At 48.2% G+C, this 24312-nt stretch overlaps 1 protein-coding gene across 14 annotated transcripts in view; it reads right to left on the bottom strand.

The window, feature by feature from the left end:
- Lrrfip1 (LRR binding FLII interacting protein 1) overlaps positions 1-24312 on the bottom strand; it is a 128742-nt gene that overhangs the window by 69440 nt on the left and 34990 nt on the right. Inside the window, exon 1 of one of the 14 annotated variants that reach the window (XM_032901618.1) lies at positions 6561-6860. The exons of 10 other annotated variants lie outside the window; for them this stretch is intronic. In XM_032901618.1, the coding sequence (XP_032757509.1) occupies positions 6561-6626 (66 nt within the window). In that variant the 5' untranslated portion in view covers positions 6627-6860. Of the gene's footprint in view, positions 1-6560; positions 6861-24312 lie in introns of those variants that run through there. 3 more of the 14 variants (XM_032901617.1, XM_032901614.1, XM_032901621.1) reach the window with 3 other exon arrangements.

Genomic DNA, 24312 nt, shown 5'->3' with positions numbered 1-24312 from the left:
CACAGAAAAGGGTAATAAACAGGCTGTGGTACCACATGCCAGTAATCCCAGCATTTGGGAGCCAGGAGTGGGAAGAGAAGGAAATCATGTCAGCTACATGAGACCTGTGTCAAAAAAAACGGGTGGGGGGGGTCACCTATTCAGAGGAGAAGAGGAGGGGCATGGAGGAAGGGTGATGGGAGGAGGCATGGAGCGGAATGTAAAGTGAATAAGTAAAAAAAAAATTAATTACGAGAATAAAAACAAGCACGCACACGGAGTGGGGGGGGGTCCCCTGAGTGATGGAACCCCACAGCTGCTGAGAGAAGCTGATGTCAGTGGTGACAGCAACTGCAGCGGTGGAGGCAACTGGTGACACGTTTGCTCCCTGCCAAGGTACCCGGAAGCACGCTGTATAGAGTGGTGCCAGAGACAGCCCTAGTTTCAAGCCAGCGGACCAGGGGTCAGGAGATAGGTCTGCTCCCATGTAGTAATGGCTGACACCTCACCGGGGCTGATTTAGCAGGGGGCCTGGTAAATTTAGCGACTTTTATACTTAGGAAGTGTCTTCTATGACAGCTACTGATGGAGGGGAGAGGCATCAAGGCAGTTCACACCAAGTTCAGCAGGGCAAGAGACACACACCGGCCCTGAGGAGGTTACACAATGGGAAGGTGAACTACACCTGCACCTCACACCCACTCAGCCTTCTTCCTCTAGGAAAAGTCTCAGTAATTTCTAAAGCTGCACACATCTGTGCGCTCCTGTTAAGGGTAATCTCTCTCCCTCTCCCTCCCCCACCCCCACACACCGCACTGCCACACACGTGGATCAGAACTGATGTTGAGGACCTAATATAGTGGCCTTTATCTGCAGTACAATCCCAGCACTCAAGAAGTGAGACAGGAGGATCACAGCTATGAAGAAAGTCAGGCCCACATTGTACGAACCTGTGTCCTAAAAAGTCCTAAAATAAAATAAAAATGGTGGCCCACCAGGATGGCTCCTTGGGTAAAGGTGCTTGGCGTGAAAGCCTGGTGGTCTGAGGTCAATCCCTGGACCCATGTGAGGACAAAAGGAGAGACTAAGTTTACAAAGGTGTCCTCTGGCTCTACATCTGCTGTGGCACAGAGACCCATTCAGCTCCAATGAAATAATAAAAATTACACAAACACACACACACACACACACACACACACTGGATTTTTCCCCCGACCCGAGACAGGGATTCTCTGTGTAGCCCTGGCTGTCCTGGAACTCGATCTGCAGACCAGGCTAGCCTACAAACTCACACCACTCTGCTTCTGCCTCCCAAGTGCTGGAAGTCCACCAAGTCCCCCACTGCCCGGCCAAGAGTCATAGAGGACTAGGGTTTGGATCCCACATTAGGCTGAGGAGACCCTCACAGCCACCTGTAACTACAGCTCCAGATCTGGTGTCTCCTGGCATCCTGCAATCACATGCACAGTGCATATACTACTACCCGTACTTCCATACACACATATACACATCATTAAAAAGTAAACATGCTTTTAAAATACTCTTAAAAACAATCCTAGGGGCTGGAGAGATGGCTCAGCTAAGAACACCAACTGTTCTTCCAGAGATCCTGAGTTCAAATCCCAGCAACCACATGGTGGCTCACAACCATCTGTTAATGAGATCTGATGCCCTCTTCTGGTGTGTCTGAAGACAGCTACAGTGTACTTATATATAATAAATAAATAAATCTTAACAATTTTTTTCTTAAAAGACCCTGCTACTTTGAAAAAAAAAAATCTCCGTTAGAGAGGCTACATTAAAAGTAAACTCTCCTCCTATGACTTAAGTGAATTACTTCTTTTATGGTTTTTCCAACACAGGGTTTCTCTGGGTAGCCTTGGTTGTCCTGGAACTCAAGTCTGTAGATCAGGCTGACCTTGAACTCACAAAGATCTATCTGCTTCTGCCTCCTGAGAGGGATCAAAGGACTGCGCCGCCACTGCCCAGCTGAGTTACTTCTTTATTATAAAGTGGCCATACTTTAGATTCCCACCATGGGATGCCACACGGCAAGGCGAGCTTCGCTGTTTTCATGTTGCCTCTGCCTTTATTGGCTGTTCTGGAATTTGCCCCTGGGGCAAGTCATTATTGCAGTGGTCAGCGATCACCTGGTCATTCTGAATTACTTCTTGGGTGTAGTCACACTAATGTTGGGTTTAATCTGGGAGGCAGAAGTGAATCCATTTAACCATATAGCTACCATTGCAATAAGTCCATCCTATAAAAGTAAGCTAAACGTCTTTAAAACACCAGCCGGAACTGTTGGCCTCCAAGCACTCAGGTAATAGAGCCCTCCTTTCCCTGCAGCTGCACAGAAAGGGCTCTGAGCTCTATGGTTAATCCTTTAAATTGAGTGGAATTCTGGGAATTCTGGCATCTGAGTAACGGGTCACAAACGGGTCCAGTGCTGACTCACTGAGCCTGATTTTTCTGGGATAAGCTGTTCCTCTCTGAGCATTACCTTTTGAGGAGTAAGCGTGGTACCAAGGCCTGGCTCCCTTGGCTCTGCTTCCTAGTAAGTGTCCCACGGAAGCAGGTTCAACACCAATCAGCTGTGCTGAGAAATGGCCACCAGAAACAACTCAGTTTCCTGCTCTCAACCGGGGTAGGTGGTGGCTCAGAGTTTTATGCCGTTTACAAAAGAGGCTTCCGGTATGCGACGGCTGTTAGACTGAACAGAAACTAACCTAAAGAAAAAGGGAAATTCAGTCTCCGTTGTCACCAAAGAAGGATGGCACTAAAGACACTTGTTTCCATCTCAGTTCAAGGCCTTCACCAATGCATTTCACGGCTTCCTGTACTGAGAGGTTTGGGCACAGAAGCTGGTATCAGAATAGTCTGGTAGCTGTGACCTCTGGACTGGGATGAGCCCAGCTCCAGCAGTGACAGGGGAACTGACCTGTGCCCTGGCCGGTACTATGGGAACAGGTGACAGATCTCAGGGTTTTCAGACCTCTAGGCTTCCCAAGCCATGAATTCAGCGTCAAGTACAAGTGTCTCAAAGTCACCAGCAGCGGTGGCTGAGAGGCGCCTTAGAACCCAAAATGACAAGTCAGAGAACAGCAGTGACAGGGGACAAAAGCTTGATGAAGAAGAATCAGAGATGCAGATTCTGAGTCGCCAAATTCTGATCTTCAATCACTCAGGCCAACAGAGCTCGGGCTGGGGCCATTTGGGTGGAGTGCTTGTTTGACATATGAGACAGACAGACACACAGACAGAGAGAAACAGACACACACACACACACACAGAGAAAAACTGAGAGACACAAAAAGAGACAGAGAGACACAGACAGACAGAGTGTGTGAGAGAAACAGATAAAGAGACAAAGACAGAGAGACAGAGGGAGGGAGGCGAGGAAGGAGGGAGAGGGAGAGGGAGGGAGAGGGAGCATAAACATGCTTGGGACAAGCACACAGTAAAAAGTCAGGCTAGAAAAATGAAGCAAATGACCTCAGACCTGCAACTCAAGAGGAAAGAACTTACTATTTTTATCTTAACTACGCAGAGAAACAACACATTTATAATGTTAGTCCATACTCCAGGTTCCAGGACCTGAGGATTGTATGGGGCACAGGATCCTGTGAGAGGAACACAATGTCACCTACGAAATTCATGTCTGAGAGCCCTGGGACTGAGTCATAGTGAGTTCTTGCTCGGTGCAGGGCTACATTCACAGCCTGCCCTGGATTCAGCCATGTGCGTGTGCACACGACCAACAGGGCTAACTTCTACCCCTCTCTCTGCAGCCTTCTAACTTCTATCCCTCTCTCTGCAGCCTTGCCCAGGTATGGACTGACTGGCCCCTTTCAGGCTAAGTGCTCATCAGTGTGTGGAAAGAGACCAGAGATGACACAACCTGAATGACTCAAAGAAGTTACGGAAGTTGAAGAAATGCCACTTTGGGGCTGGAGACATGGCTTAGTGGTGAAAAGCACTGGCTGTCTTTCCCAAGGACCAGAATCCTATTCCTAGCACCTTCATGACGTGCTCCAACAGTCTATAATCTATAACTGCAGAGGCTCTGAAGCCCTCTTCTGGTCTTCACTAAGACCAGGAAGGCAAGTGGGGCCCAGATATCCATGCAGTGGAAACACACAGACATGTAAGATTAAACAAACAAACAAACAAACAAACAAACCGAATGCCAGTTTCCACTGTGGATGCAGAGCCTCTCAGACGTCTCGCCAGCAGACCTGCTTGGCACCCCTCAACTTTGCTGTCTCCCCTCCTTTTTCTCTTGTGGTGCTGAGGCCTTGAACACAGTGTTAGGGAAGCTCTAGACTGAGGAGATCATGCTGTCTGTTTGCTTCCTCTTCCCCATGGGGTCCTCTTACAACTATTCAACCCAGTCCTTGTTCACTGGAGACCCTGTTCCTACGAGCCTGGGACACTTACTGCAAAACAAAAAAGCCATTCTGTAGCCATCACTGCTGGTCTCCAGCAACATGCTCAACCCAGAGTCCACGGCAGCTGGGTGGCCCCCCTTCTAACACACCGGCCATTGTCATGCCCCGCACACTTCCTGCCCAGCAGGCCGTTAGCCTCAAAAACAGGGGGGCCGCACTGTGTTTCTTTTTCTGTGTTCTTTTAACAAACTTTTGCCACTGTTTTGTAAACCTCCTAAAGATTCATCATTTCCTTCTAGAATCTTCTGGGACTAAATGTGTCAAGAATCCAGCTTTGTTAGATTTTAGACCATATTTTTGTTAAGTATCAGGCCTTCATTAAATGCACAGAGAGGGCTGCAGAGCAATGCATGCAGGTTATAGGTTATATTACATTAAGAGAGAGAAGGAAAGACTAAAAATAACCTCGACCGGGACAGGGCAGGGCTGGCTCATTGCTGGATGAATTCATCCATAGCCTTACATGTAAACATTCACGCACTCTTTAACTCTCTGTCCTTCCTGGATTCTGGAAGTGGACGCAAAGGATGATTGGAATTGATTAGCCCAATGAGTGCTAGGCTGAACACTGCTCCCAGCAGCCTACTGCTGGGCTACAGTATCTCGCCTGGGTCCCGGGCAGGCTCCAAATATCAAGTAGGGGGACTTGTGGCTGGTATCTTGGAGTTGGAAGCAGATTCCCACCTCTTGGGTCCTTCCTTGGCTTCCTTACATTCTGCCCTCGGTGTTTGGTATTTATTCTTCCTTTGCCCAGGATGCAGGCGCTTGGTTCCTGTATGCTAGCACCAGCCAAGGGCTGACTTCCTCCTGCCGCTTGCCTTCTATGGTGTGCCTGGGCCTCTGTTCTGCACACCAGTGGCTCAGCTTTCCCTCCTACCGGATCCTCCCTTAAGAGGGTTCCAAAGTGGCCCTGCAGGTTCCCGCCCTAGGCCTCCAGGTTACAGACTGATGTACTGCCAAAGCTTAGGCGAGGACATCGAATAAGCACATTAAAACAGACAGGAGAGAAGCCCAATTCTCACCAAGGAACTGACTTTTCGCAAGTCTGTCATGGGAATAAAAGTTGGCTTAGCCTACCGAGCACTTGGAGGAAGCTCTCCCAGTCAAAGCAACCTCACCTTGAGTCTTTAAAGGCCAACTATAGGATAAACTCCTACCTGGAGAATGAGTGACCTAGGCTCACACTTTAATCAAGGTCTCACAAAAACCTGATAAAACAGGAACCTTAGTCCCCCACCCCCCACTCTGTACTAACTCCATAAAATACATGGTTTCAAAGAGAACAGTTCACTTTTAAATATTCCCATCCATAAGTAACCACAGCAATGGACAAGGTTGGGGAGTGTGTGTGTGTGTGCAGGCCTGTTAGCCCAACATCGGATAGGTTGAGACATTAGGATCCAGTGATCAAGGCTGGTTTGGATTATAGATCCTGTCTGAACTCCCAGCCCCCAAACCACAATCATAAACTACGCAGGTGTAACAACCAAAAATACTCCGGGGTGCCCAATTTTAAACCAGTCCTCATCCATTGTCCCCACCCAAGTTCCATAAGTGAAACACGTGTAGGACCTTGCCCAGACACAAGAGGCTCCAGGCACCGGCCAAGGTGGATTTGGGGACCTGGATCCTTGAGGGACGTGTTCCTAAGGCCAAGAGTCTGTAAACCCTCTGGGCCACTCAAGTGCCACTGGATAAGGACCCACTTCCCAGGTGCTGGACTCTGTAAAACACCAAACCAGCAGTTCCCTGTGAAACTCTACACCACGCTCAGCCCTCAGACCTCGGTTAGGTCCTAGCCAGAGCCAGCCAGCTAGGCACAGCCTGCCTAGAGACCATCACCAGGGGTGGAGGGAGAGACCACTCTCCTTTTCGTCCTTGAGAGGAACATTGGGGCTTAAAAGGTACTTTTCAGAGCGCCACCTACGGACACCTCACACTCAGCCAACCACCAGATGGTAGGCAGGAGCTGCCCTACATCAGGGCTTTTGAGTGGCTCAAGCCCACTCGCCTGTCTTCCAGCAGCACCACTATAGTTGAAGGGACCACTGCCCTTGACCTTAGAGCCGTTGGGAGGACCCAGGCGGCGGTTGCTGGCAGGCACAGGTCTGAACTGTGTCTCCATCTTACCAGTCTTTGCGCTTCTGGACTCAGACAGTCGATTTCCTTGTTTTGCGCGCCCTCTGGGCTGGTCATGTTGCCGAAGTACAGACCAACTTCCCACCCAAGAGTTCGCTCGGAAGACCCGCTCCCTCGTCCACAAGCAGAGGGCTCTCAGTGAGGCCACATTCTGGGATCCAGGAAGGCCGTCCAAGCAGAAGCAGAACTTGCAACGATCCCCCGGGCGTATACGAAGCTCGGAAGCCCAGATCCGAGGTTCCCTTGCTGGGGTGCGGCCGGCAGGGCGGGGCGCAGGTGGCTTCGGGCCGGGGCGGGGGTGGCAAGAGAGGAGCCGGGGGCATACTCCGCCCCAGCCCCGCCCAGCCTCGCCCCCACGCCCCACCCACCCTATGCCCGCCTCTTCTTCCTTCCCAGCCCCTTTCCCGCGCTCTTTCCAGGGGGTGTACCCCTTCCTCTCTGGTTCCACCCAGTCTGGGTCCATCTGCCTTCAACTTTCCTTCCTCGCGGCCACCTCCTGCCCTTTTAGTCTCCTGCTTCACCCACGATGGCACTCTCAGTCCAAGCACTCTTTCCATGAGGTCCATTCGAGCCCGCCTACCCGGGACCCCAGCTCCTCCTCCGTAACCCCTCCCACGCTCCTCCCCTTGCACCGCCTCAGAACCTCTGGGCCCGCCTCCCTCTCCTCCAGACCGCGGGCCATCAATCACCACCCAGTCCCTGCGGCAGACACCGGAAAGGCGGAGGGAAAGACCCTGGAGACTCCACCCATAGCCACGCCCTAGCCATCCCCCGTTGAGTCAGTGCTGGAGACCAGCCCAGGCCTTCGGAGCGCACCTTCAGTTAGGACACGCGTGGCTTGAGCTGGTACCACATGGCATGAGCCTCCGCCAGAGTTCAGCTGCGTCCGCTGCTACAGTTTTCCGAGCCGGCGTGGCTTTGGGGACCACAAGGCTACCGAACCTGACCACGCTGGACAGGAGTGAGCATCAAGCCAAGATGACAACCGCGAACCGACAGGATGCGGCAAGGAACTAGTCTCCACGCTGGACAGTGACCCGACTCGCAGCACGTGCCTTCCACGTCCACTGAGCAGGAGAACCCCTGATTTAAAATCAAAGCAACCAGAAAGCTCCAGTATTGTGCGTTGTGGACTGAAACAACCCAAAGGAAGGGGCATGGATTTCCCCCTTAGCCAATCAGAGCCGCATATCTCCACATGGCCTGTGCAACAGACCTGGGTGACCAGCTTTCTCCATCCTAGAAGAGCCTTCTTCAGTCTCAAAAGGAAAAGCAGCAGGGTCCCCTGACCTGTGTCTCGGTTTGGGAGACTCCAGAAAGATTATGGACATGCTAGTCACATCTGAGCTTAGCTGATACGCTTTTTTGGTAACAAGGAATCTGTGTGCCCTGGCCTACCCACATGTGGACCAGCATTCTAGCACGAGGTCTCTGGGCAGTGCTTCGAAGGACTGGGCTGGCCAGAGGGTAGACACAGAGAAAGATGAGTTCTGAGGGGCAGGAGGACCTGGGCAAAAGGGATGAAAGGGGCGTGGTTTAGGGAGTACTATGATGGCTGAAAGAGAATGGGTACCAAGCTTTGGTGAAGTGGTTCAGATGAGGAAAACTTCCTAGGAAGGAGAGGACTGGCTTCCTTCCAGCAGCTGGTTTCACCTTAACGTTCCACAAACAAAGCTCAGTTGATTAGAGAGAATAGTTTTGGTATCGGCAAGGTCGGTGGAATTTCTGTGGGGCACAAGTAATTTTACTAGGACTAACTTTACAGGTGAGAGTGGAGCCCAGTTATTAGCACAGCCTGAGGGAGTCCAGGTACGGTATTCTGACCTAGATAAGGAGGGTTTTAGCCTCTGGCCATGTGGAATCCTGGGACTTCCACACCACTGAAGCCCAGGGGTGGGCTTGGTTTGCTCGGCATGCCCCCAGACAATGTCTGAAGATATTCGTTACTAATATAGAGAGCCCTTTCCCCAGACCCAGGGTATCCTTTGGCTTCTAGCAAGATCATAAACAAGCTCTCTGTCCGTGCCTGGTGTCTAGGAACTCAGCAAAAGCAAAACAAAACAAAAACAAATCATAGTATAATGTTCTTGCTGCCCTTCGAATCTTCCAGCAGGAAACCCCTGCCCGTTCATTGCTGCCTCTTCTTGTACAGCAAGAAGGAAGCTGGGCCCTAAGGTGAACCGGCTAAGGCTGGAACTAGGCTGAGAGGTGAGGCAGAGAAGAGAGTAGGGCAGTGAGATTCCTAGGCTCAAGAGTTGGGGTACACTACCAGCCACAGAATAGCAAGAACACACAAAAGACTTGAGATTCCACAGAATGACACGTTGCGGCAGCTGGCACCCTAACACCCTGTTCTCTCACCCAGGTGCCACATTTTGACTCAGGTGAACCCAGCCTGTCCTGTTTGATGGCTGGTGTGGGCAGGTCCCAGCCCCAGAAGTCTGGAAATCCATAGGCTCCATATCTAACCTTGGCAGTGCCATTTAAATCTAGATGCTAGAGCCTATCCCAGTTACGCTTGCATGTAATCCCCTTGGGGCGTGGAGGCAGGAGGATTGAGAGTTAAAAGCCATCCTTTGCTACCTAAAACATCGTCTCAAAAAAAAAAAAAACACACACACACACACACAAAATAATATCCTACCACCGAGTACTAGGGAGGCAGAGGCAGGCAGATCTCTGAGTTCTAGGCCAGCCTGGTCTATATATAGCAAGTTCCAAGACAGCCATGGCTACAGAGTTTGACCCTGTCTCAAAGCAAAATAAAACATAAATAAGTCAGCCTATGTTCTGACGAAGGGTAGAGGCCCAAACTACTTTCCACTACTTTTGATGTCAATCCCTCTCTGATGTTTCTCTTTGACAGCTCCCTGCTCCCTTAACGTTTTGTCAGGCACAGTGAGGTTGATGAATGTGAAGGGAATCTACAAACTTCTGGAATGTGGGAAGGTATAAAAAGTGGCACCCAATAGGATAAGGTGTACATCTACACAAAAATGTTTACCCTAACAGAACTTTAACGGTGTCTTGGCAGAACAATGGAAAAGCCTTTAAGCCACCTAAACACACGAACACATCAGACAAGAGGCCCCAGGACACCTTTGAAAGTGCGAGGGGAGCCTCATCTACTGGGCAGACATCTTGACAGTACCAAAGGTCTTTTTCTTTCCTTTGTTTATTAGATGGTCTCATGTAGCCAATGCCGTCCTCACACTCTGCATTCTTCTATTTCAATCTCTAGACTGCTGGGATTATAAGAGTGTGCCCCCATGCCCTGTAGGGCCCAGGGTCCTTATATAAAAAGCTGTGAGATCTATGATGCACCTCAAGTGTCTCCTTCTGGTAAACATGACCAATAGGCAGTCATTTCTAATAAGCTGGCTTTGCATTTGTGGCCCCTTCCATATGGCCAGGCACTGACTGACCTGCGAGCTCAAAGGTTTGTCTTGTTGACACTATTTAAGCCCTGTATCTCTTTCTGTGAGCACACAGTAGGCTTTAGGAAAGATCTGTCCCTATCATGTTTATGGTGTGTGGATATGTATGTGTATGTGTGTGGTGCGGTATGCATGTGTGTGTGGTAGGTGTATGTGGTATATGTGTGCATGGTGTGTATGTATGTGGTGAGCTATAGATGAGTGTATTATGTGGATGTGGATGTGGTGTCTATGTGTGTGTAGTGTATGTGGGTGGATTGGTATGTGTCTTTGTGTATGGTGTGGGTGTGTCCTTGTCGTCTCTTAGAGAAAAATAAAGGTCTGGAGTCTCCACATCAGTTCTCAGGGGCACAAGATCATGCCCAGGAGCCTAATAAAGAACTCCTGAGACTGGGACAAACAGTCAATACAATGTCCTGCATTGTTGGAGGACCACAAGGATCTCAGCTAACCAGCTCAGCCAAACATGGAGCCAGACTGGGGCCCCGCCCAAGCCAGGTTTACTCTGTCTCCCTGGCATCTGTTGCTAGGTTCCAGCTTTGTCTTCCTCTGTGGTTTGGGCTGCAGGGTGACCACAGAAAGAGGCAGAGGCACAGTGGCTCTCAGCTCCCACTAATCAGGTAACCAACGTGAAATAATTTCTCAGCATCACAACCCTGGTGTTTGTTTTCCGCAGACATGAATCACCAGCCCCGTGGATGATGGGCGACAGAGCAAACACCCCTAATGGCTGGCACACGCAACGGGCCCACGCGTGTGTTCTTACTTTGTTTGGCTCCTTAGACAATTCCCTAAAAGCCATAGCCATAACATTACATGTTATGATGACTGTGGTTTAGGCCGTCACCCAGGCTTCGGGTGGTACCTTCCATTTGCAAAACACTCGACATACACACTGAGGTTTACAAGTGTTGCAGGACATTTGATCACATGGCGAACCCCGACGCTGTTGTTTACTGAAAGCACCTGTTTCTAGTTATGGTGGGGCTCAGCCCTTAGCACACACCTTCGATCCCTCTGGCTGGAATACAGACACACACTTGGTACTCACCTCTAATCGCAAACAATGAAGGTAAGATTAGTTTGGAGAAGTAAGCACCATGTTTGAAAATGATGTCTAACGGAGTGATTTGACAGAAGAGCATATGCCCAACTCTCTCAAGAAGAAAGAGGGAAGGGAAGATACTTAAGGGGCAGTGTGGAGAGAGAGAGAGGAGGCAGTTTTTACCAGGAGAGCTTTACAGAGACAGGTTGAAGAGAGAACAAGCTAGACACAGCTTGAAGACAGATCAAGCCAGAGAATGAGAAGAAGCCAGGAGATTAGAACAGATTGCTAGAGTTAGTCTGAGGCCAAGCGAGAGAAGCCAGATTCAGTCAGTCCGTTTAGAGAGGGGCTTGAGTCAGAACAGCTGAGTTGAGCCAGCCAGTCTGAGCTCAGAAAGAACAAGAAAGGGGTGAGCTTATTCAGTATCAAGTCTCAGAGGCTGAAAACATTCTAGGCCTAGATTAGCTTGTATGGAGGCTAGAAGCTTCCAGGACTAGGCTTAGGTTAGCAGCCTGAGGCGGTAAGCCTCAGAGATGACAATTACTACAGGAGAATAAAAGTTATTGTTTTATACAAGGGATTTGGCTGGTCCACAGACATGTTGGAGGAGGTGGTCCACAGACATGTTGGAGGAGGTGGTCCACAGACATGTTGGAGGAGGTGGTCCACAGACATGTTGGAGGAGGTGGTCCACAGACATGTTGGAGGAGTCCAGAATTCATTCCTTTTCTTTTTTTTCTTTTTCTTTTTTTCGAGCTGGGGACCACCCAGGGCCTTGAACAGGGCATGCTGCAGGCAAGCGCCTGAGCAAATCCCCAACCCTGGGAGCCACATTTTTCTTTTTTTTTTTTTTTTTTCTTTTTTCTTTTTATTAACAATATTTCATATACATTTGAGCTTTCCCGTGCCATCCCTTCCCCCCCTTCCCTATGGGTGTTCCCCCCACCTCCCCCAGACAGTCCAGGACCCAGGGCTCCTCCACTGGGAGCAGATATTCATTGCTACCTATGAGGTCAGAGTCCAGGGTCAGTCCATGTATAGTCTTTAGGCTGTCCCTCCCTTGGGGCATTGTTGTACATATTCTCAAGCCCCTTCAACCAGTAAACTCAGTTCAGTGGTTTGCTGCTGGCAGGAAGCACAGCTCTAGGAAAATCCAGCTCCTGTCGGTCTGCAATCCATCTTGTCTAATTGGACTGTCCATCCTCTGAATGGGTGTTCCTTCATCTCTGTTTTATTCTTTGCTCTCTCTTCCCCTGCCAAGGGTAAAAGAAGAATGATCATCCGTCTTTGAGTTTCATTTGTTCTGGCAAAATTCAAGCATTTGGGCTAATCAACTTATCAATGAGATTCTCAGTGATTGGGTTAGCCTCCACCTGATATTTTCCAGTTCCAACCGTTTGCCTACGAATTTCATAAACTCGTTCTTTTTGATAGCTGAGTAATATTCCATTGTGTAGATGTACCACATTTTCTGTATCCATTCCTCTGTTGAAGGGCATCCTTCTTTCCAGCATTATAAATAAGGCTGAACCCATTCTAGAACCACGTGTCTTTTTATATGTTAGGCTTTTGGGTATATGCCCAAGAGAGGTACTTCCTATCAGTTCAATCTGCCAATTTTCTAAATCTATCCCTGGTTGCTTCTGCAACCCCACCAACAATGGAGGAGTCCTCTTTTCTCCGCATCCTCGCCAGCATTTGCTGTCACCTGAGATCTGAACTCACTGGTGTGAGGTAAATCAGGGTTGTTTTGATTTGCATTTCATGACTAAAGAACTCATTCTTATTCGGCAAGGTCACAGGCTCAAACCCCATTTTAATAGGGTTATTTGTCCCCTAGCTTTTGAGTTCTTTGTATTTTGGATATAAGGCATCGTTGTAATTGGTAAAGATCTTTTCCCAATCTGTTGGTTGCCGTTTTGTCCTAACCACAGTGTCCTTTGCCTTACAGAAGCTTTGTAGTTTTATGAGATCCCATTTGTCTTCTTGATCTTAGAGGCCATTGGCGTTTTGTTCAGGAAATTTTTCCAGTGCCCATGTGTTCCAGATGCTTCCTGCAGTTTTTCTTCTATTAGTTTGAGGTGTCTGGTTTGATGTGGAGGTCCTTGATCCACTTGGACTTAAGCTTTGTACAGGGTGATAAGCATGGATTCTGCATTCTTCTACATGTTGACCTCCAGTTGAACCAGCACCATTTGCTGAAAATGCTATCTTTTTTCCATTGGATGGTTTTGGGAGCCAGATTTCAAATCCAGATCCCCACTGTAAGTCCTGAACATCTTATCACGACACAAGCCCAGCATGCTGCATGACACAGAGGTGCACCCAACACAGAGCTGCGCCCACCCCCTGCCAGACACCCACAGGTCCTCACTTGGGAGCAGGCACTCATCAGACTGGGAGCCCTTGGCTGTCTCCCTGGGCTTAACTTGAACCAGTAAACCAATAGGAAGCACAGCTTAGGAAAAGCAGTGGAGAAACTAGGACTGTCCATCCCAAGGGCCTATATTCTTCCTCGGAAGGAAATGAATGACGCCTAGTCACCTGGAAAAGTGGCCAATCAACTTGGTGATTCTCAGCCTCCACCTGAATCCCCCCAGTATCCTGAGATTCTTAGGCCTGGATCCTGCAGTGAATAGAACCCATTCTTATGAAAGAGGCCCCAGCTACTTTGTATCCTCTGCCACTAAATCTATCCCTATGCTTATCACAGATCCTCTAGGCTCCAGATCTGAACTCCGACTATCAGCCAATAGAACTCATTCTTATCGTAAAGGTCACAGGTCACAAGTCCTACTGTGCTTACACGTGTAAGAGACGTGAACCACAAGGCCAGTGTCTGGGAGGCTATGCGTGACCCAGCACCTGCAAAGGTGGTCCTGAGTTGGATTCTTCACTTTTCATAGATTGTCACCCCACCAGACATAGGCTTGTGGGAGGACGGTCCCCAACATAACCCCACTACCCACCTAAAGCTACTGGCATTGCAGTGACCGTACTACCGTCAAGAGTGGAAGCGAGGCTGGAGGGATGACTCAGCAGTTAAGAGCACTGACAGCTCTTCCAGAAGTCCTTAGTTCAATTCCCAGCAACCACATGGTGGCTCACAACCCTCTGTAATGGGATCTGATGCCTTCTTTTGGTGTATAAAGACAGCTACGGTTGGTGTACTCAAAAATAAAAAAAATATTTCTTTTAAAAAAGAATGAGACAGAATTTTGAACAAAGAACAATATAGGTGTATGAAATTGCAAAATGATAAGTAAATAATTAAAAAAAAAAAGAGTGGAAGCTAAATCTCCCATGAATCTTAGGGGCATTACTGGTACCATCGACTGGGAGAATGGGCCCCTTCCACATGTTGTCTGAGGAGTGGTAACCCAAGCCAGCACCCTGCTCGGGCTAAAATACCCTTAGCCTATGAGCCATGCTCCTGGCCATCTTCACAGACAGATGGTTCCAGAACTGAAGAGCTAGAGAACAAGAGCAAGCTGATTGCAAGCGAGCCTGCCAACCAGCTCCTGGGCTGGGCTTCATACAAGTTCACGCTGCCCTGTGCATCCATGTTGATTTAGGCCCTCCCCGACCCAGGCTGCAGTGGGTTCCTTGGTAATGGCTTCATCTTTTCATTGTTTAGAACATGTAAGGTCTCAAACTCGGAATAACTGGCTAAGGTGCCTATTTAACATATCAAAGCGGACCAGGTTTTCCCAGCATCCCTTAGTCCCTATCTGTTACAGGATATAGCTGGCATACCCTGCCCTCTACCCTAAACTTCCCCAGCGCAGGGACTAGGCTGCCCTCCCCCACAGCTACCCTTCCCTGTATGATCCAGCCATGTTGGTTACCCAGGCCCTTTTGTCTGCTGTTTCCCTTCCTGGTCTCTCTCCTCTCTCCTCACATGGTCAGGCTCAGGGTCCTGTTCATTCTGGACTTTCCCAGATGTCCCTACCTCTGGCTATGCTCTCTCCCTTGTATCTATGACAACAATCTTCTCCGGACTTTGGGAGTTGTCACGCCCTCCTCCCTTTCATTCCTTCTTTTACTCATCTGCTGCAGAAACCTGAGTTTGAGACCAAACAGAACGTTACATCACTTCATAAATGATGGATGGGTGGACAGAAGGACAGATGGACAGTTGGACAGATGGATGTTTTCCTGATAAAAGGGAGGTTTTTTTTTTCCCCATAAGTTATCCTGAACTCTTAGATTTTCCCTTTTTCTTCAGACACTATATCACTCTGTAGCCTAAGGGACTGGCCTGGAACTATGTGGCCTGTGCTGGCTTTGAACTTGTGGAAATGATCCTGCCTTAGGCACCCCAGAGCTGGGACTACAGATGTGAGTCACCATATCCATCCAGCTCCTTGATCTTTTAAGTATTTTGTTTTGGTGTTGTTGTTCTCTCTCTCTCTCTCTCTCTCTCTCTCTCTCTCTCTCTCGAAGTGGGAACAGAAACTTTCATAAGTTAGCCCAGAGCACCAGCCAGTCAAAGGTGACGTCAGTGACCGGCCAGTAGTGAAATGAGAACAAGTAATTTGGAACTCCCACATTTAATGGCTAAGGAACAAGCCAAGGCAGAGAAGGGGTAGTTAAACTGAAAACAGAGGTGACTCCTGGAAGCAAAGAGAACAAAGTTGAGAAAGCCTTTAATCTGCAAATAGAAAAACAATGATTACCACGTTCTGCTGTCAGAGCCTGGAACGGAAGCCTGGTAGAGAGGCGGGGCTAGAGGGAGGGTTTGGTAGAAATTATGTTATGTAGGTATATTCACTACGCAGATGTCTGTGCATTACGTGTCCCTGTTGTCTGCAGAAGCCGGCAACATATTTATCATATTTCCCCACACTGGAGTTATGGATGGCTGTGAGCCACCATGTAGGCGCTGGGTATCAAACCCATGTTTTCTGCAAGAGTGGTCAGTATTAACTGCTGAGTCATTTCCTCAGCCCCTGATCCATAGTTCTTTTGAGGATGGAAGAGACTTGAGTCTGTCTGAAAGCTGAGAGTAAGACGAGAGAGAGCTGGGGATATAGGGAAGTGTCTCAGAGAGAGACTGCCCACAGAGGGACCAGAGGAAGGCCGCAGACACAGAAGCTGCCAGGTTTGAGCAAATGTCTACTTGAATGGGGTCGGGGTGAAGTTGTTGTAGAACCCAAGTGAACGGGGAAGGGAGTGTGAGAAGTTTTGTTCCTGGTTGGGGGCAGTACTAGGCAAGGTTGGGGCAGGGAGAGGGCAGAAGGTCAGGAATGGAAGGGTTGTCCGGAATTTGAACTGGTCAGGGGGGGTCACTGCATTGCCAGTACCCGGAAGCAGAATTCTTTCTGGGGAGCTCTATCAAGTACATCAAGTTGCATGGGGTGATGGAGGAGCCATTAGATATAATTTCTAAACCATTTCACTCCAAGTTCACCCCCCTCAAAATGTGTGGGAATCTAAATGTACTATTCCAAGCCACCCTTCGGAACTGGTGATCCCTCCCTGAAGCCAGGCCAGAGCTATCACAGAAACACCCCCCTTTCCCCGGTAAGACCCAAACATCTAATGTACACCTCCAAGGAAAGCCAAGTCTGCCTTTCATGGATACAATGTACCGCCAATACCAAACAATGTTTTTCTAAAAGTATGGCAACAAACTAAACTCTCTTAGGCATTCCTCTGCCATAGAGACACAAAGACATGGACTCTAAAATAAAGCCCATCCGGTCAACTTGACCGCAAAGGAAAAAGTTATCTCTGCTCAAAGAATAGTCCATTCTAGGTATTCCGACCACAGTAAATGGTGGCATGGGAAGACAAACTTTGGGGCCCAGGGTTGTGCTCATTGGATAGCAGACTACCCAAGGACAAGAAGTAAATTAAAGACTGATAGCTGAAAAAAAAAAAAACAGCAATTTCAAAACCAAATAATAATAATAATAATAATAATAATAATAAGACACATTTGTCCAAGTCCTATTTAGTTTGCGGGCCTATGAGCTTAACAGTCTAGAAAATATGTAGACTCTCCTTAACAAACAAGGCCACAGAGTAAACCTTTCCTACCTGAGCTATCTAGTAGTCAACAGGGCTACACACGAGACTGACAAGTGCCATTCTCTCAGAGGAAGCACGGGCAGGGATGGGGGATATAGGAGTTCATTTATAACCTGACTTTACAGGGTACCCATAGCAACAAGGAGATTGAAGGGTCAAGAAGATGGAGACAAGGTTTACAGAAAAATAAGGTGAGTAGCCTTCAGCGGAAGGTTCTCACACCTAAAATAGCATCCCTAAAATCTACCCATGTGAACTCCCCCAAAGGAAAACAAACCGAGCCCACTTCAGCAGAGCCCTATGAACGCAGGACCACGGTCAAATCCATAAGGATTCCTCTTGCAGTCCAGCCCTGAAATTATAGTTCGGATGAGTCAAAACTACCAGACTACAGAAAACTCGATTGACTTGTACCTTTCTGGCTCCTGCGAACTGGATGTCTGTCGAGAAGACTTGGCAAGGAGGGGAATCACCTCACCATTGAAAGGTGATGGCTCCGGGTGAGCCTCCTGAGCTCTTGGACAGGGAACAGCATCTAGAGAGGCATGCTTGGCATGGGAGTGGAAATTCTGGAAAAACTGGAGATCAAATAGCTGCTCCTGACCACGTCACCTTTCTGCCTGCCCAGCTCACTGGGGCAGCTGCCTTTGCATAATGGAAGGGCGTGGCCCTGAGCCCACAGGAGGGTTTCCAAATGGAGGATCTCCTCTGACCATCTTGTCTATCTGCAGCTATTTAAGAGTATGAGGCACTCCTCTCCTTGTCTCTGCTACAGTGGCACATCCATTTTGCTTGGGTGAGGGACTCTGGGGAGGTCATAAAGGGGCAGCATAAAGTGCTGGCTTTCTCAAGGTCAACCTTACTGACATTTGGTGCCTGGAAAATTTGTTGTTATTGTTGTTGTTGTTGTTGTTAGCAGCTCCGTCTATCCATCCAGTGCAGCAACCTAGACTGTCTGTAGACATGGCTTCAGTTGAGAACCCCTGATAAAGAGGAGAACCACATACTCATGGCTAGACTCGGCTATGCTGAAGAATGTGTGAAGGCAGAAGACGCCAGTCACATCTGCTGTTCCACCCTACGTGGAATACGAACTCCAAGGCAGAGACAGAAAAGCCAGCACTGAGAACCCCAAAAGGGGTGGCCTAGGGTAGGGAGCTGAGAACTGAGATTTCTGAAGTTGAGCGGCCCTGGAAGCTAAGGATGTGACCCACGCATGAAGTGAGCTGATGGAGAGAGGAGTCCAACGTTTTGGCTTAGCTTCCTGGCACCTCAGGCAAGGCCTGACTGGAGAATGGAAGCTGAGCATTCAGTCCTGCACCCTAGCAGAGACTATGGGGTGCCCCCAAACTTCCTCACAGAGTTTGGCAATTAGGCTGGGAAGTCCTGTTCTGCAGCTACTTTCTGAGACTTAATGCTAACCACGTGGGACTGCTGGGAGGAGGGCCAGACAGAGCAGGGGCCTGATTACTCTCAGGTTAGGGGGGGGGAAGTGTCTTTTGACAAGTCCAGTGTCACATGATCGGTTATTGGAGGCTTCTGTAGGCATTTGGGGGGCTTTTGGGGGCACTTTGGCTCCTTTTCAGGTAGCTGCCATTCCTCAGGCCCAGAATGCTGCTGTTGCCCTGGGCTACTTCCAGAACCGGGTGTCTGAACAAGTGTATTATGACTGACAATGTCTGCATACAGTGGCCAGAAGGAAGTACAGGCCGTCCCAGGTACATGGAGAAATGTGTGTATTTGGCTGCTTCTGTGACTCCCTTAGATGTTGTTGGGAGGCTCTTTTTACAGTTCCTCATGGTCAGAAACTTGAACTTCATACCAGAAGGTGAAAATGTCTGTATAAAGGCAGGAAAGACTTTGTTTGAAGCAGAGCCTAGCAGCTACAGTATAAGTGAAAACCATCCTCCTTGTTCTTTCGCAGACACGGCTGCGTTATTCTTCCCGATTAAGCTGAGGATCTGTTTGTTAAACTTTAGCCAACCCTTCCTCTAAGCTGGGATTTTATTTGCAGTTCGTCATATTTATAGATTATATTGATAAATAAATGTATAAATAATTCAGAAATGGATTAATAGTTTTAACATAGGGTTTGTCACTGAAGAGGAAGAGTCAGACCTCTGGTGCCACAGTTTCAAAGCTGCTGTGATTTCCCAACCTCTCTTCTTTAAGTAGAAACTCTTCAATTATGGACAAGAAGGACACAGTGGCTTTGAGAGCTGGAGTGGGCGCTGTAATAAGGCAGGACAAGATTCGGGGCTGTTAGAACTTAGACAGCATTTAAAATTGCTGACCTGGCAGATAGAGAGTCCTGTTGTCAGGCTCCCGAAAGGAAACAAATTGCATGTCTCTCAACAAGGCATTTGCTGAAAGGCAAAGATCTAATTTTGAGCAGTAAAAGATAAACACTTGAGGCCACTAGGAAATGGAGCTCCTGGAGTCAGGAAGTCACTGGACAGTTGACGTCAGGATGCCTCTGTGCTCTGCAGAGGGGTACTATGGACCACAGGAAAGTGCATAGATCCGGGGGTACCATGGTTTGCTGGAAATCTTAGGCTCCGGGCAGGTTATGTGACCTCTCTGTGTACCTCACTTCCCTTGTCTGTAAAATGGGAATAATAATGGCACCCAGTTGACAAGACTAGATGAGCTGTTGTTATAACTCTAAACAAGGCATAACCACAGCGAGGCCAGTAGGTCTGTGTCATTCCAGCACAAAGTTGCTGAAGGAAAATTCAATGTGCGTTCATTGTGCTGGTCACAAATTTACAGATGGTAGTAACCTGTGTCCCAGACAAACCTGCACCGAATTCCCTCCCCACCCAGTGAAGCTCCTGTCTGGCCCTCAGCTCAGACCCTCAAACTGGGGGAGCTCTGGTACCAGCAGTACTGTGAGCTGGTGAAACACACACGCCTTCAGCATGAGCTCCGGGCTCCCGTGGACTAACCACACTGCTTTTCTTGAGTAAGAGGCCTGAACTTTGTGCCGGTTTCTTCGGTAAGGCACCTTACTTCCTGTGGCAATGCAATCTCAAAGGCCATTCTTGGACATCAGCAGCCAGATAAGGAGTTATGACTATGTTTCTAAAGAATGGGGTTGGGTAACAGGAGCTCAGAACTTCCCCCTTTGGGTGAAGAGACACCCACCACAGCCCAGATGGCTGTGTACGACATAGGCATGTATGTGTTTATGTCAGTGCATGGGTGTATATGGAGTGCCAAAGCTGACATCCTGCGTCTATCTTTCTCAGTTACTGAGTGAGGCAGTATCTCCCAACATCCCTAGAGCTGGAAGACTCAGTCAGTCTAGCCAATCAGCTTCGCACCTGTAGAGCTCTGGGACGGATCTCCCACACCCACATGGCTTTACAGGGACACTAGAGGGCTATACTCTGGTCTTCATGCTTGTTGGGCAAGTATTTTATCCACAGAACCATCTATCTCCCCAGCCTGGTAGAGGTTTTCAAAGGGGTGGGGTGGGGTTACATAGAGACATAATCATTTCAGACTGGAAAAAAAAATGAAAATATTCAATTCTAATGGTCTGTGGTTATTAAAAACACACGTCAGGTGTTTTGAGTTGAGTATCTTAGAACTGCAGGTAATGTCAAACATATTTGTTACTATTATTATGTGTGTTCATGTGTATGGAGGAATGCCTATGCCGCACCATGCATGTCTATGGAGGTTAGAGGACAGCTGTAGAGTTGGGTCCTGCTTTTCACTGTGGGCTTGGGGAGTTGAACTCAGGTCACTAGGCTCCTGTGGCCAGAACTTTGTCTCAACACCCAACTCTTTAGTATCTTTTGTTGTTGTTGTTGTTAATTTCTAATGTTAGCGTATTCGACTCCAGGAGATGTCAAAGGGCATGTGCAGAGAGAAAACAGAAGCGAGGGAGGGGGCTTAACAACATCAGGTACTATAATGGCAAGGAACCCATGTTAAAATGTCAAAGAAAGGGCTGGAGAGATGGCTCAGCGGTTAAGAGCACTGACTGCTCTTCCAGAGGTCCTGAGTTCAAATCCCAGCAACCACATGGTGGCTCACAACCATCTGTAATGAGATCTGATGCCCTCTTCTGGTGTGTATGAAGACAGCTACAGTGCACTCATTATATAATAAATAAAATTTTTTAAAAAAATGTCAAAGAAGTCACACTGAATGCAGAAGCTGTAGATGGAAGTGGTTCAGATAGATGAAAAACGGATGCTCTGTAGAACGGGAGAGAGGGTGTCAGCCTCAGAGAGGAAGGGAACCCTAACAGGAGGTTAAAGGTGAGGACCTTAAGGTCTGTCTGTAAGCTATTGCATGACTATAGTCCCGTGAGGTCCTGAGACGTTTTTTAACTTTGCTTTGGGGTTGTTGGGAATCAAACCCAGGGTCCCTCTTCTGCTTTCACAAAAAGCTCTGTTACACCCAGGCCTGGGTCCCATTGGTGGTCAGAGTCTAGGGGACAGAAGGTGGCGCTGTTGGGGCAGAGGCTGGGTGAGGAAAAAATAGGAAGCTGTAAGTTTAAGTTGAGCAAGAAGACAATGGGCGCTCGGGCACGGGGAAGATGGACCATTTTTTGTTGTGCTTATTTCGCCACAATTTAAGTAATACTATTTTTAAAAAGCAAGTACACGCTCTTGTTTATGTAACATCACAAAGAGAGGAAGAGGCCAGCCAGGCAAGGTCTCGCCTAGAAAATAGGAGGAGGATGGTAGAAGCTCCAACTGAGTCCAGAGGAAATCAGCCGCTCAAAACACTAGGAAATCTTGTGGCAGAGAAGTTCTCAGAGAACGCAGGCAGCTGACCTCTCGATTTAAAATCACCCCTATCCTGGGCTCTGGACACCTGATCCCCAAAAGCAGAATCTCACTGGCAACTCCATGTGCATATTCAAACCACCACCATCAGAGAAATAACAGCCAACTGGGTGTGGCCAGCTGGTGTGGCACATTGGCAACTGCCGATTTAACTGGAAAAGGAAGACTAAGGATGGGTAGACCCCATCCCTTCCCTGGTTTGTGAAAGACACAGAGCTATCTCCCCAGCCAGGGGAAGACACTATCAATATTGCCTTCTTTCATTAAGCAATGATGGGGTGGGGAGAAGGCTCGGTGGGCAGGAGCGTCTGATTCACAAGCACGAGGACTTAAGTTCAAATCCCACAGTCTATATAAAAGGCAAGGCTGTGGGATGAACAGGCATGGAGACAGGAGGATTGCTGGACATTTCCAGATTCAGTAAGAAACCCTGAATACACCATGGATAGAACAACACACACACACACACACACACACACACACACACACACACACACACACAGAGAGACGATACTCATGATAAGAGGGTAATAGGTTGCAAAATGATTAAGAAAGAGTTGAGGGTATAAACACTATTATATTTGTACAGTGACATAAAGAAACGAGCCAGTAGGAAAAAGGAGCCCCACCATCTTTGTTATAAGGGTACAGGAAACTCTCTTTCTTCCTTCCTTTCTTTTTTTCTTCTTTCTTTCTTAGGGGAGAGGATTTTTTCCTAGAAAATACTTTTTTTTTCATACAATATATTCTGATCATGGCTTCTGCTCTATTTCCTCTGAGATTCTCCCCACCTCTCCATCCACTCAGCTTCATGCCTTCTTTGTCTCTCTCTCTCTCTCTCCAAAAAATAAACAAGCTAAACAAAATGGACCAGAGAGACAAGGAGAGGGAGAGGGAGGGGGAGGAGAGGGGGAGGGAGGGGGAGAGAGAGAACAGGAAACACCTCCATCTCACACACCCCCAAACATACCCAAACAAAACCCATAAAAACGCAAACTTAGAAATCATAATGTACAAGAGAAGATGAAGGAGGGGGGAAAGTCACAACAAAGCAATGTGAGAGGAAACATCTGCAAAATTACCATGGAATTCCTTTTGTCATCTACTGCTGGGCACTGGGCCTCCTGTAACTGTCATTTGTATATCGGGCGAGACTCCAATGCAAGCAGATGTCAATTGGAGACACCTTCTTGGTTAAGATGGGTGCCCTTCAGCGATGGGACCCTGTCTGGCCTTGAATTTAGGCGGGCCCTATGCATGCTGCTACAGTCTCTGTGAGTTCACATGGGTGTGTCGGTCCTGTTGTGTCTGGAAGACACTGTTCCCTTGGTGTCCTCCACATCCCTGTGGGTCTTCTTCCTTGAGTTCCCTGAGGGGAGGACTTTGAGGCAATCAGTAGGAGACATTTTATTGCCTTTTCTTTCCATGAGCATGTGGACTGTTTTTTATTTTAAAAGAGGGATGTGTTACAAGGTTCATTTGCCTCAGTCCTGTTCTTTGAAAAGGATGAAATAAAAATTGGAAGAAAAAAAAAACCTCTTCTTTGTGTTTCTAGAGGCTTCCAAACCTTCTCTGAGAGAAAAAGAAAAACAAACCTTCTCTAGGAAATGGCAATTAATTAATTAGGCTGCAGCTGTTTTTAGTGTTTGCCTATTTCTGCCTGTGTTAGGGATCCTTCTGGCTTGTTAGGGAGGCAAGGGGCCCTTTCGGAATAATGTTCTAATTTACAAAACAAAACGGGGTTACACTCAAATCAGACTTTTGGCAAACATACTTGTGAAGTGTGATACTTACTAAGTGTATCTTTTAAATCCTGACACAGTGTAACAGCCACTGTCTAGTCAGCGCAAGAAAGCCCTGGGGCTATTTTTAAAGAGGGGAGCAGGTGCAGGCAGTTTGATTGCCCAAGGCAAAAGGCTCCAAGGAAAGCAGACCCAGTGTTTTGGAAACAGCTAAGGCTAGCTAGAGACAAGCCTGAGTGGAGTGGACCCGGGTTCTTGAGTAGGAACTCCAACAAGTCTTGGTGAAACTCTTAGTGGGAGGACGGAAAACACTAGAAAGCTAACCAGCAGGTGCTCCCCATTGTTAGAGCAATGCTGTGAGAAGCGGGAAGCAGGAAGGTGAGCTGGGCAATTCTTTTCTGCCCTCTAGTGTCAGGTTAGCCTCTGGGTGAGGCTGGACTGCAAGGAGACTGAGCTCAGGGGAGGAAGAGTTTGTAGCCGAAGTGCTTAGTAAGTAAGTGCTTAGTAGGACCCAAGCTGCCTTCAACAACTAACTATACTGACTCCTGATACATGCCAGCGACCTCTCGGTAACTATAGCCACCCACCAAGAATGTCCCGAAACCTGTGATGACCCGGTCATATAAACTTCTAATGGTCCACATTCTTCACTGAAGGGAACGCCAATCCATTCAG

Source organism: Rattus rattus, chromosome 4, assembly GCF_011064425.1.
Source record: "Rattus rattus isolate New Zealand chromosome 4, Rrattus_CSIRO_v1, whole genome shotgun sequence".
Lineage (NCBI taxonomy): Eukaryota > Metazoa > Chordata > Mammalia > Rodentia > Muridae > Rattus > Rattus rattus.
The sequence above is the reverse complement of the archived record's forward strand: the minus strand, read 5'-3'. Positions and strand labels throughout refer to the sequence as shown.